Source organism: Plectropomus leopardus, chromosome 16 (genome assembly GCF_026936395.1).
Source record: "Plectropomus leopardus strain MGB_pleo_1.0 chromosome 16, ASM2693639v1, whole genome shotgun sequence".
NCBI lineage: Eukaryota > Metazoa > Chordata > Actinopteri > Perciformes > Serranidae > Plectropomus > Plectropomus leopardus.
The window spans coordinates 21,702,304-21,715,896 of record NC_142191.1 but is presented as its reverse complement, the minus strand read 5'-3'; the positions used below and the strand labels follow the sequence as shown (position 1 = coordinate 21,715,896).

Below are 13,593 nucleotides of genomic sequence, written 5' to 3'. Positions count from 1 at the left end.
ACAGCTGTTACCTACAATAAAGGCTTTTCAGTGTTCTTCTGCTACAAGTTGCCTACAGACGGAGTTTTTAAATGTGTTCAGCCTTGGCCTCAGACAGTGTGAACTACGCCTCGTCTGCTACACAGGAGCAGTGTTGTCATTCCCCTGACTCAGCTGGCTGGGTGAGATTTTTTGATCACAGTTAAAGCAACAAACTGACATTTTAATGTGAATAAATATGTGTTACTGTTCATTACAGTCTGCTATAACAGAGATGTGCCTATTCTCTTTTTTTCCTTGAGGGTTATGATTTATTTCATAACAGTGTGTCATCTTTTATGAAGTTGGTTCCAATGGTCTTTGCAGGAGGTGGTCCACCTCCACTAAAACAACTTGATAACATGAGTAATGATCATCACCACAGCTAAGCACCTCAACCAAGAGTACAAAGTACCCTCAATTTTTTATTTAAAAAAACTGAACACATTCAGAAGCTGAATATGTATCTTCAAGTGCAGAACTGTTTAGGGGCAACCCTTCAAAATCTGGACCAATACCTGGATCAAGGTCCACCTGCTTTTGGGCATGACATAATTTCTCACCAAACCAAAAAATCTGTAACTGTAACATGTTTTGGAATTTTCCAGTTAACAAACAAAACCTCCTTGGTGGAGTTTAAATAGTACTACCTAATCCTTAAGTAAAAGCAACATTTCAGCCACAAAACGATTATTTGTATATTAGTTACTCACTCTATGTAACATTAAACTGGTGAATAAAAACTGTTTTTTCTCACATGCCTCCACAGTAAACAAAGAATCCAAACACTCAGAAAATTCTTAATGAACTAGAGTAAGAAGAGTCTGCATTCAACAACAGTAAAACTTTATTAAAACACAAACTCTCACACAACTCTTGCCATATAATCCAAGTCTCATCAATCCAGTTGTATGGTCAGTACTTCACAAACACATGTATTTTCGACACAACGGTACTATCTAAAATACTTTGACATAAACAAGTAGCATGCAGGGAAAATGCTTTCTACTGAGCTCTGCTCGCATTACTCGTCCATGCTTGAGACAATTTTATACTTAGGTGTTTTAAGTAGAAACAGTTTAGTAAAAATGCATTTGGGAAACATACAACTGGATAAATAAGACTTGTAATCTAATGCATGAATTTTGTGAAAGTTTGCAAACAGATATTTTGAAATTACTGTTTTTAAACCCACCCCCCATCAACACCAATTCATCAAGAATTTTCTGTTTTTGAATTTGTCATTCAGCACGGAAGCATGCATTTTTTTTATTTTTTTTTTTACAAATGTAATGTAACAGGGTGAATAATTGTCATACAAATAATCAATTTATTGGTTAAGTTTTCCTTAAATATAAAAGTAAGTAAAATAATACAGAAAAAAGAAAAAGGCATCACAGCACTAGACACACTTAATGACAGCTGATCTCTGAAGTAAGGAGCACAAAAACAACACTGAAGACAAAAATCTAAAGAAATAAAAAAGAACAGAACTGTCTTTTCCCACAACCTCTATTTTCACCCTGAGACGTAATTTTTTGCTCATCCACAACTAAACGAGGCCACCACTCACTTTCATGCATACTTTGATGCATTTATCTGCTGCTGCCATCAAATTACATTTATGCCAATCCCCCGTCCTTCCACTGACTCCTCCTAAATATAGCTTTTAATCACCACCTTTGTGCACCACAGTGATTGTCTGCTTCACGTGTTAAAGTAATGAGGGCAGGATTGTGTCCCGGTTTCGGCTCACTGTACCTGCAGAGACTGGAGGGAGTCAGAGTTAGTGTCGCAGTACAGGATGATGTTGTTGGCCATGCTGAAGCTCTCTCTGACTCCCAGGTGGTAGAACAGCGAGGGCTGGCGGAAGGCGTCCGTCATCTCCACCACAGCGATGTCTGATGGGACGAGACAGGGACAGGTGTTTGGTGAGGTGTCGGTGCAGATTTTGAAGACCAATCATAATACAGACAAATTATATATTCAGAATGGGGTCCGGGTGCAGCGTGGAGCAGCAAAATCAGTGAGTGCAACTGAGAGAATTAGCAATTCCAGCCTAACTGACCTCTGCCTGAGCTGTAGTGCCCTCGTGGGACATCGCAGGGTGATTAGAGGTGCCAAGTCCACTTTCCTTCTTCTCTCTATAATTATTTATTCATGATCCTTTATTATTTTTTAACTTTATTTATCCATCTATTTATTTAGTATTACTAATAACAATAATAACAATAACAACAGCAATAATAATAAAAACCCCTAGTAAAACTGGTTTGCATATGAATAACTGCAAATACTATTATATCTGATTATCTTTTGTATGTTTGTTATCAGTTTATCTTGTTTTGTCTTGTCCATATTCCGATATCCATCTACCCCCATGTATCCATTAGCCTGTTTCCTTTTTGTTGTTGTTTTTGTATTGCACTTGCACTCACAAGTAAATAAATAAAATAAAATAAATTGTCACAGGTATTTGGGCACCCAAGCATTACACGCATGTGTGTCACTCCAAAACCATGAACATTTCTCTGCTGCTATATCAGCCTCTGCTTTCTGTTTAAGGATTTACACAGGATTTTGGAACCTGGCAGCAGGAAGAGGTTGCCTACTGATATAGCGTGATAAGATCTGACTCTCAGCTGGTGTCCCAGTTTATCATAAAGGTGTTGGGTGGGGTTGAGGTCAGCTTTGTGCATGCAGGTCTCCCACACCACAACTTTTTTTAATGGGCCTGGCTTTGTGAACAGGGGCATTGTCATGTGGAGACAGGAAAGGGTTGTTCCCAAACAGTTGCCACAATGCTGGCAGCACAGTATTGTCTAAAATATATGTTGCAACAAATAAGGGTCTTTGTCAGAACTATGTAAAACAGCACAAAACCAAAAAAGCCTTATATGTGTTACATAGTGTATATTTTGGCCTTATTTAGAAAATCTTTAAGTGTACATATTTTCATGCCAAACTATCCTGATGTAGCTGCCTCAAAGCTCTCCCCTAAAACCCAAAATCACAACATCATCACAAATAATATTGGCACATTTCTATGAAAAAAACTTAACTGCTGTTGCTTGAGTAAGTCAAACACTTTAAGCAAGCCACATTCACAGGTGGATTATGAGACAGTGGGTCCCTGAGCACAGATATGCAAAAGGCCATCTGACCTACACAGAAGCAGTGCAGTGTTTTTATGTCTCTTTATGTCTTTTTGTATCTTCTTCTGGTCAGTACATATCAACTTGAAAGGGGCCTCTGTGCCTGTGCCCAGTAGGACTGTTCAATAATCCATCAAAGTCCACATTAGAATAAGCTCAGGTATAAAGTGTGCCATTGCTACAGCAGTAATGCTACTTACAGGCTTCTCATGCACAGTTAGTGTAGTGTTGAAACTGTCAATTAATGAGTAAGCTTACAATTTCAATTACTTTATGGATCAATTACAGTGATTGTAGAGTATAAGTTAATTTCTTGGTTTAATTCAATTTTAAGTTGAATATATTTCTAGACTAAATGATACCTAACTTAATAGAAACCATTTTGTATTACTTGCAAACAGGAGGATGAACAATTGTAGTGGACTCCTTTTCTGACAGATTTGTGATTGTGATATGAGTAATGTTAGCGGAAATGGTAATTTTTGCGTTTCATTTTTACTTTAAGAAGCATATAAATGATGATGATGTGTTTTTCTGCTGGGGTCTGTACCACAACCAAGCATGTTCCCTTACATCTGTAATATGATTTGTAGGCTGGGGCATCTCTGGAGCCCCACAAATCTTCATTTATACTGGGATGCTGATACACATTTCACCTTTATCAAACAAATTGCAGCTCCTGTGATTTAGATAATGCACTACTGGACAACCAACAACAGAAGTGACTTTGCAAAAACAGGCTGCAAATGCACAAGCCTCAAAAAACGCAAAATATGTTAATGAAGCTTTGGCATTTTCCATATTCAAAGATATGACACCATTTCAAATAGTTTTAAAGGTTGCTTGTATTCCACTAAAAAGGATGTACAGTAAAAAGGCTGCGCGTCCTTACTCTGAGTCCTACTTATGCACATATGCACACTTGCATGTACACCCCCACATATATGCACATACACTCACAATCATAATTTGTCTTTCTGTCGTTTCTTGTTAACCCTATTGTATATTGATTGCAACAAAGTATTGTAATTTATTGTAATACTTGTAACTTATTGCATTAACTTTGGTGAGGTATTTCTATAAGCCCATTTGGGTTTCTAACCTCTCCAGAACCTTTTTTTTCTTCATGCTTTTTTTTTCTCCATTGTTTGTGAATAAGTAAATGAAATTAAATGAGATACAAATATTTGTTTCTTAATAAAAGGTAAGGTAATATAATTCAATCTGTTGCCATTCTAAGAGTTTTGATATTTTAATGATTATTGGTATAATATGGTAAATCAGAATCATATTTCGGCCAGAATAATCATGACATTAAATTTTTATATCAACCTATGCCTACGTGCAACTGTCCAATTTATCAGGTAATCACAGAAATAACACACACTTGATATCTGACTTCAATTTAAGCCAACATCGACTGATCTTTATTGTTCTGGGAAAGAGACACGGCTCTCAGGTCAAAGGTTAATGTGCAGATATAAAGCCATGTCGTGTGTGCGTGTGTGCGTGTGTGTGTGTGTCAGTAATACACACTTCAGGTTATTACAGGTGGTGTTCACAGCAGCTATTACTGCAGTCTGCTGTCAGCTATAGATTCTATAGATTCAAACTCTTGAAAAATAAGATTTGATGTGAGGTGGTTTGACCCCTCACTATTTCAACTCCATCTAAGAACACAAACACACTCAATACCACACCAACTCTAGCTGGACTCAAGCTTATGATCTGGATCAATAGGTCAATGGGAGTAAATATTACCAAGTGTCACTCAAGCCAGCAGGGACTACAGCTTCTGGTGAGGGGGTGGAGAGTTCCCAGCCTTGAACCATGTGCTTACACCAGCATAACAAACGGTCTTGTTACCCAAGAGCGCATTAATGGTGTGCTGGGGAACTGAACCATTACATACAAATACCACACCAGCCTGCCAACAGCATAAAATCCTTAAATTCTTGAATGTATGATATGTAAGTGGCACTAAACGCACTCATCAACGTGTAGAATAAGCAGGACATTGTTATGGAAGCCCACACATGCAGTGGTGTGGTACACGCTGTCCCTGAGGTCGCCCCAAGACACTGATAACAACAAAAACACATCAGCCCCGTGGCTGCGCTCCAGTAATGACAGAGGAGCTCAGAGAGTCAAAGAGATAACGCCGCACCCTGGCTTTTCATCTGTTTCCAACTATCCACCTCTTTGTGTCAACAAACACATTACATGAGAAGCTCTGATGCAGCCGACCGAATCCTTTACCCCTGATGGTTCGTTCAAAGCTAGTGCCCATTAGAAGAGCTGGTGGTCTGCTGCTGGTGGAAAGCACTAAAATATTTAGTCATCTTCAGTTACTGGAAGCATTTGTTCACACTCCAAGCAGGTCAGATGATAGGCTGCTCATTTCTGAACACTTGCTGGTGGTGCAGTTGTGTCTGATTGCTTCTGCGTAGCGGTCACGGTTAGTTTTGGACTGGTGAAACATCAGGTGTTACAGGTCATTTTGCACTCTACAGATGAAACAAAAAGTGAAACAATATAACAGCTAGGAAGCATGGGAAGTGCAAAGAGACCACATTTTCTCACCCTCATGAAAGCTTCTCAGTTTTCTGCAAGTTTCATTTCAGAAAAACAACAGATGCTCAAAGAATGGTCATATCCACTTAATAGTACTTTTTATTATGGTTAGTGCATGATCTGGTCAAGGAAATGTTACTTGTGTAGGCCCAAAAAAATTACAACATATCTATTTTTACTTTAATTTTTTACTTTTGCCTTAATTGGATAGGATAGCTATAGTGACTATGAACAGGGAGAGAGAGGAGATGACAGCTAAGAGCTGCGAGATGGATTCGAACCCACAGCTGTTGCAGCCAGGAAGAAGCCTGTCTGCCCTATCAGGTGAGTTACTGGGCGTGCCTCAAGTTTTCAATCTTTACAACATTAAATAACCTCAATCCTTCTTTAGACCCTGAGTTTCAGAAAAAAAATACAAAAAACATTCCAATCTCATTAAAAAAATGTTTTCTCTCAACTGATTAATCAACTAATCGTATCAACTGTGCTTATATAAACTGTTGGATGGTTTAATTTATAACATTTATAACTCTTCTTAGGTTTTTATGCAAAAATCTTAATTTGTAACATAACTTAAGCTGTCAGATAAATATAGTGAAGTGAAAATATAAAGTGGAATGAAAAGAAAATACTGAAGTACAAGTACCTCAAACTCATACTTAAGTACTTGTGTAAATGTACTTAGTTACATTCCATCACTGCATATCACCACATAGTCAATGCAATCAGGACTTTAAAAACATCAGAAGAAATTACTCAAGGGAACCATGTGATGCTCATTATTTAACAGCCACTTAAATTCAGTGGCTGTGTGCCAACACAAGACTGTAGAGAGAAGTCTATCAGCAGCTGGCTGGTCGCAGCAGTGGAGGGCTTTTGTCAGTGATGAGGGGCCGTGCAGCTCCCCGCACTCATCATCAGCACATGCAAATCCAGCCAGGAAGCAGGTACTTGTTGCTGGCCTCATCATCAACCCCCACCTCCGCACAAGCTTCAGAAAACAGCCTCACGTGTTCCTGACAGCCAAGCAGGAAGAGGACAGGACATAAGGGATTTTAAGCTCTGCAGCTCTGTGCACTGATGCAGAATTTCAAGAGGGTTTTTTGCTCTCCGGATGAGCAGCCAGCATCTTCACATCAGGATGCCTGCTCTGTGATTGAGTACATGTTGCGTTTCACTTTGACGTACAAGGCAGAGAGGGAATGTACACTTAAATCCTCTCTCATTGACCTCTGCTTAACAACCACTTGTTGCTTCCATATCTATGACGCATTCGTATTAATGATATCCCCACAATCACCCATGACCTTCTTTGAAAGTTCGGACATCTCCTGTGTCATTAAAAGACTGGCTTGCACTGGATATATGAAACTTTTACGTGAATTGCATACTATCTTACTAACGTTTACTGGGCGTTATGTAGAGAAATACTTTGTACACCATGCCTAACCGTACTGCAAACAATCCTAAGAGTAAACACAGAATAAAGAGCTGTTTAGCTCCTCCACAGCTCTTACTTTATGCACACAAGGTGGTGAATGTCAGCATCCAGACAGCGCAGGTTGGCTGATGAATAAAAGATAAGCTTGTCTCATTTCTCTGCTAGCGGGAGACCCCATCAATTTTACATCTCGACGGGATTTTAATGCAAACAGGCCATTAAAAACCAGCAGTGTAACTCACAGCTGTATTTTCTGACTAAAGGAAAAAAGGTTGCAGTCATGATTTTAAAATGCACCCAAGACTTGAGACGGGTGATTCTGCATTGCTCTGAAAAACCTCACCTGCGTCTCAGGAATACATCTGGGTCAAGGAAAAGATTTGCAGTCACAGGGCAGGGCTGAGGTGATTAATAAGGAACACTGCCTACTCTGTGTACACATATTTATATAAAAAATAAACCAAGGGCATGACACAAGTGCATCTTGTTCTGCCAGGAGACTCGCGAGAAGCAATAAGCTCTCATACGTGCTTTGTACTCAGAACAAAGCCCCTGAGAGCTGACAGCACTTGACTACTGGCGTATGGTGTCGTCAGTGTGCATTCCAGTTGACATGCACAACACTGAACAATAATATTAGAAAGCCAGAGAAGAAAAACAGATCTCAGGCATTAATATAAAGCTGAATACAGTGGTGGTCATACAGTACCACTTTCATCCTTCATCTCCCCGACAGGATGTTTGGCTTTACTGCAAAGACAGACTCTTTATTTTAAATCATAGAGGCAGTTGCAGTGCAGGCAGCTAGTTCTGATCTTATTTGTGCCCAAACATAAAGAGTTACCGAAAACTTAAATCCGAAGGGATTAGAAAATTAATCAATTAGTACTAATAGTTGAGTCATTGTTTGAGTCATTTTTAGCCATATGGTACAGCTCAATGGATGTTGGTGTGTCTTCTTTTCAGACTGAAATTTTTGTTGAATTGTCATGAAATTTTAAACAGACATTCAGGGTTCCCAAAGGATGAACCCTTAATTCTTTGGTGATCCCCTGACTTTTCCTCTTGTGCCATCATGAGGTTGACATTTGTGGTTTTGAGTGAAATGTTGCAAAATTGGCTGGGTGGATTGCTGTTAAATTTCATTCAGACATTCATGCTCCCCTCAAGAAGAATCTTAGTAACTTTGGTGATACTCTGACTTCTCATCAAGCTACATCATCAGGTGGAAATCGAAGACTGTTTAATATTTTGGTTTATGACAAAATACTGGCGATAATGACGATATTCCCACCAACCTGTCAGCCACTAACATGCTGACAACCATGTCAGCATGTTAGTGTTGTCATTGTGAGTGTGTTAGTGTGATAAAAGGGAAATTTTGCAGATTTTCAACCAGCTTTGTATCATGACAATGTGGGTATTATCTGTAAATGACAGGGGATAAACTTCCCTCCGGCACCAAAATCTCCCTGCTCATCTCATTCATATTGCCGCCCCCACCTCTCTCAAATGCATGCCAAATTCAATGAAATTGTAAAAATAAGCAGTGCAGATCAAATAAAAAAAAAACAAGATAACTTTACTTCATTTTCTATTTCATTCCTAAAATGTTTTCAGAAACATATTGTACTTTTTAACTGTAATTTTTTACCAACATGTTGCCATATTATTGCCTGTGCTGAACCAAACGGACAAACTTGCATTATGTCATCCACCAGCTGGAACATTTGTCGGTCCAGTGCAGTGCATTCTGGTAGTTTTTTTTGTCGTTTTTCTCTGGTCATGTGGCACCAAGTTCAAAAGTATTTGCTCCTTTTACTGCATAGAGAGCCCCGTTTTCTGAAAGATCATCATTCCAGCAGTGAAATTCCTTTTTTGAGCTAAAAGAGTTGAGAGCAAGTGCAGCCTCACACAGCCCCCAACATGTAGACTCCTGTTTCTCGTAAAAAATGCCAAATGTTCTCTGGTTCAGCTACTAAATAAGGAGGATTTGCTTCTTTTTTCTGCTTTACATGATTGTAAACTCAATATTTTTGTGTCTGACAAAACAAAGATTTAACATGTGAATGTCACTTTAAGCTACGGCACACTGTGGCAGGCATTATTTTTGTTTTTTTATTTTTATAGAATAAATTATTAATTGATTTGTCAATGAATAAAATATGTCTTGTTGCAGTCCTACTTAAATATTTATCTCTTGGAAAACCACTGGATTTTGCTGTTGAGTTAGTTCATATTATGCTCATTCCGAAAAAACTGCATTACATTGAAATGTACTGAGAATACAATCCTAATGAACATTTGATTAACCCTTTGAAACCTGAGAAAATTGGTGACTTTTGTCAAAAACATAGGAAGAAGGCAATGAGCAATGAAAGAAGAAATGATCCTTAGCAAGAAATTAGTAAAAAAAAAAAAAAGTACAAGAAAATTACCAGAAAATTAGAAGAAGAAAAAAAAACAAAGATAAAAAATGACATGACCCCAAAATGTGGTTGAAAAATGTATAACTCTGTAACATAATTTTGAATATGTAATTATGATAATTATAAACAGTTTTTCTCTAGCTTTTTTGAAATAACTTTCTAAAGCTACTACATTTCTAAAAATCTGTTGAACATTTCTTACCAAGTTGGTCATTGCCTTTTCCCCATGTTATTAAAAGAAATCACACCAATTTAGGATTCAGAGATTTAAATACTTGTCAAAAGCATCTGAAAGCAGCACAAGAACATTGATGTCACTTGAGGTTTTTCAGAGGGTTAAACAAACCAATGGAGGAAATGCTTCACACCTCAAAGCACAGTGGACACATTGTGAAGGCCCCAAAATAAAATGTCACGCTTAACAAGCATGACTCGATTTATCCAAAAATGTGTTTTGTGTTCTTTCGGCAGTGTCATGACAGGCTCACTGCCACATAAAGAACTATAATCTTGAATTCACAGAGACATGCAGCACGAGATGTCATCCAGACAGCTCCTGTGATTTTGCCCGATTTAACAGCAAAGCATCTGAATGTTTTACTGGCGAGCATTCAGATGTCGTGATTGCTTACCAATTCGACAGCCGAGCTGAGTTCATGCCAGTGTAACAGCAGACCTGCCAACATAGTGTTGACAGAAGGCTGCGTAAAGCCAGTAGCAGAGTAACTCGAGTCACCCTTACACAGGCCCCACCACCTGATCACATGTGTTCTCCTCAGCTGTTGTTGTGCCCTTTGCAATCACCTGATATCAGTCGTAAATAAAGTCTATCTACACCGGGGAGAGATAGGACCAAATTGGAAAAAATACAGGAGTGAAACATGCATAGCGATGCCCTGATAATCCTGCTACACCTCCTACGGCTCGACCTGCCACTGTTGACCAAAACCAAATTGATTCCCTCGCCTACTGCTCAAAGCAGAGGAGGGAAATAATTCAATACTCTCGCACACTATTTGGCTTCCAGCAGCTTTCGGCCTGCTGCTGCAGGTTCCTCAGGCCCAGCGGTGCCTCTAAAGGGGGGAGAGAGGGAACGAGGCGAAGCGAGATGAGCAGCTCTAAGAAAGCTGCAGGAATTATTGTGGTGTCTGCAGGCTCCTCTTTTTAGATCCTTCTCAGCCCTCCCCTGAGTGCCCCACCAGTTACACATGCTCTTTTTTGGAGGGGGGGAACCCCCCAATATTGTAATCGCAGCAGGATCTAAATGGCACTGGAGACTGTTCAAGTGGATATGGATTATCTCAGAGACTCAAAGTGTCTTTCTCTCCTGTGCTCCCAGCCAAATGGAGAGCATACATTTGGACACAAAGAAATCTATTTTAATGAGTGTGGGCTGTTGAGAAATGTAAACAGTCACTCCTCCCAACAGCCTTCAGCTATAAACAACACTGAGACTGTGTGCATCATCTTCACTATAGGTCCCTGAAGCCATATACAGAGTATTCATAAGCATAATACAAAACATCTTTATTGTCTACCATAGTGAATGCTTATGACTAGACCGACTGCTTGTATTTTCATTACTGTTAATCAGTAAATTTGAGAATGATGGTTCTCTCTTCAATTTGGCAAAGCTTATCTGTGATCAAATATTCCAAATCAGCCCTGTCACTAGAAGAAAATGCTGACATTGTATATTTTTGCAAATTCCAAATGTTTGCACTTTTCATATGTATCATATCAATGCTTCTAAAATTATGCAGTATATGAGCTGACTTTGTCATCGAGAAGAGAGGATGATGGATAGCTTGTCGACTAGGCGAAACGCCTGCCAAGCTGCAAACCACTGCAGACCAACAAACAATAAAATCATGTTGATAATATCAGCATGCCATTGGAATCGGCCAACATACTTATTTTGCACAATGAATGAATACTACATATGCTGAAAAAAACACTGTATTTCATATCTACATCTGCTGGTGGGCCATCATGACAAGAGTATGCATAACGTAATATTAATTCCACTACAGAAGAGACTTGATGATCACTGCAATTAGGTGGAGGGGAATAGTGGATATATTGATATCGGTTAATGGCAAAATTATTTTTTATATATAGGCATATCAGTTATACAATTTAATATAGTGCATCCCTGGAGTTGAGCAGCTACCCATTGTTGTTTTTTTTCCAACAAGGATACCAAGACATTGCTGCATTTCCTGTCAGGATAGTAGAAAGAAAGCAGTTGGATTTTTTTAACAGACATGGTTGCTTTTCCTGTGAAGATTGTGCCACCTAAGACAGTATTTTAAGTCATAACATGATCTTTTCCAAACCAGTGTTGTTTTTGAAATGTAGATTCTCAACATCTCCACTAGATAACAATTCGCAAATGTAACATATCTGTGGTTTGTAGAAACATACAATGCAAACATATTTTCTGGCAATTGGATTGTCTAAACTCATAGTTCACTTAGCCTACAAGCTTCTTAATACATGCTGAGTAAGTTCCACTGACTAAGGAGCTGTGAGGCTGTGAGATACAGCAGAAAGCAGTACAACAGGTTAGTAAGTGAACCAGAACGTTAGAAAATTACATTCCAACAATCTGCAGATCATTTGTCCAACTAATCCATTACTCTTAAAGGCAAGGAGTGTAAGAAAATAACCCCCAAAATGTAAATTTGTTGTAATAAAAGAGATTCTTTAAAGACAAGAAGTTGCTCAGATGTCCTACAATGAAGCTAAAGAAGAAAAATATATAGTTCAAAATATTTTATCACAGTCCAGATGTACCCAGGTCTCCCTTGATTGTACAACCAATAATTCATTTACAATTATATAAACATCAAGAACACAAGCAGATTCTCACATCTGAGAAACTGAAAACCAATATTTAGTATTTTTTGTTTGATAAATGACTTGAACTTGAACAAAACTGTTGATTTGTTTCCTGCTGATTCAACAATCAAATTAGTTGACTAATCATTCCAGCACTACTACTAGATACAAAGAAACAAACAAAACCAAGACGTGAATGACTTTAAATGTACATGTACAGCCAAACACGTATTTATGTTAAGTGTTTTTTATACAAGTGCTGTATAGACTAAAAAAGAATAGAATTGCTGGCAAAACTTGAATTTTTGTCCACAAAGTACTGTATGTACAAATGTGAAAATGTCCGCAACATCTACAGGTTGCATATTTATACACACAGCATTTGCATACTGCTTTTGGCTTTTATACTGATCTCAGTGGAGCCAAAGCATATTTTATATGATCTTTTTTCCCTTGCAGTATAATAAGGAAAATAAAATGTTTGGATGTGTATGTACATGCCCTTACTTTGGCCTAACAACACTTAATATTTGTGAAAATGTCATTGCGCCGCAATGCAAAAAGCACTGCAATTACATTATGATAGGGCTGTTTACATTGGTCACTCAGGGGCCAGCTGTAATGGCCTGCAGATTTATTGTGTCTGAGTATGAAGGAACAGAACAGGTACAGGAAGTCAATAAAGCACTTGTTACAATCAATTACATAACAACTACACATAAGATGTTGTAACCATGGTGACTCAACTGCAACAGATGTGAGTGAAAGCTTCAGTGCGCTGCTGTTGAGGTTTTTCCCCTTATCGTGAAAGGAGAAGGAGGGAATGAGGCCCGTGTTAGTGGAGCAGAGCGTAGTGGGTGGATTTCTCCGGAGCTTGTTCCACACAGAAAGAGACAGTGGAATTACTGTCTCCAAGCTCCACTGGAAATCATTTCCCACACTCAAAAACTCCCTTCCCCCCCTTAAAATGTCTAAATTCTCTGCCAAATTTCCAGAAACGGTGGAGGATGGTTGTTGTGTTCCTGTGCGTTGTGGCAGCTGCCTGATAATTACCTCTTGTACTCGTGCCACAGATGATGTTTGCTGCTGTCATGTTAAAGACACATGCAGGATAACAGAGACTTACGGACTC

At 38.7% G+C, this 13,593-nt stretch overlaps 1 protein-coding gene across 1 annotated transcript in view; it reads right to left on the bottom strand.

The window, feature by feature from the left end:
• Positions 1-13,593, bottom strand: part of map3k5 (mitogen-activated protein kinase kinase kinase 5) — an 86,935-nt gene that overhangs the window by 59,334 nt on the left and 14,008 nt on the right. The window contains exon 2 of the mRNA XM_042504109.2: positions 1,780-1,919. Coding sequence (XP_042360043.1) covers positions 1,780-1,919 — 140 coding nt within the window. The remainder of the gene's footprint in view (positions 1-1,779; positions 1,920-13,593) is intronic.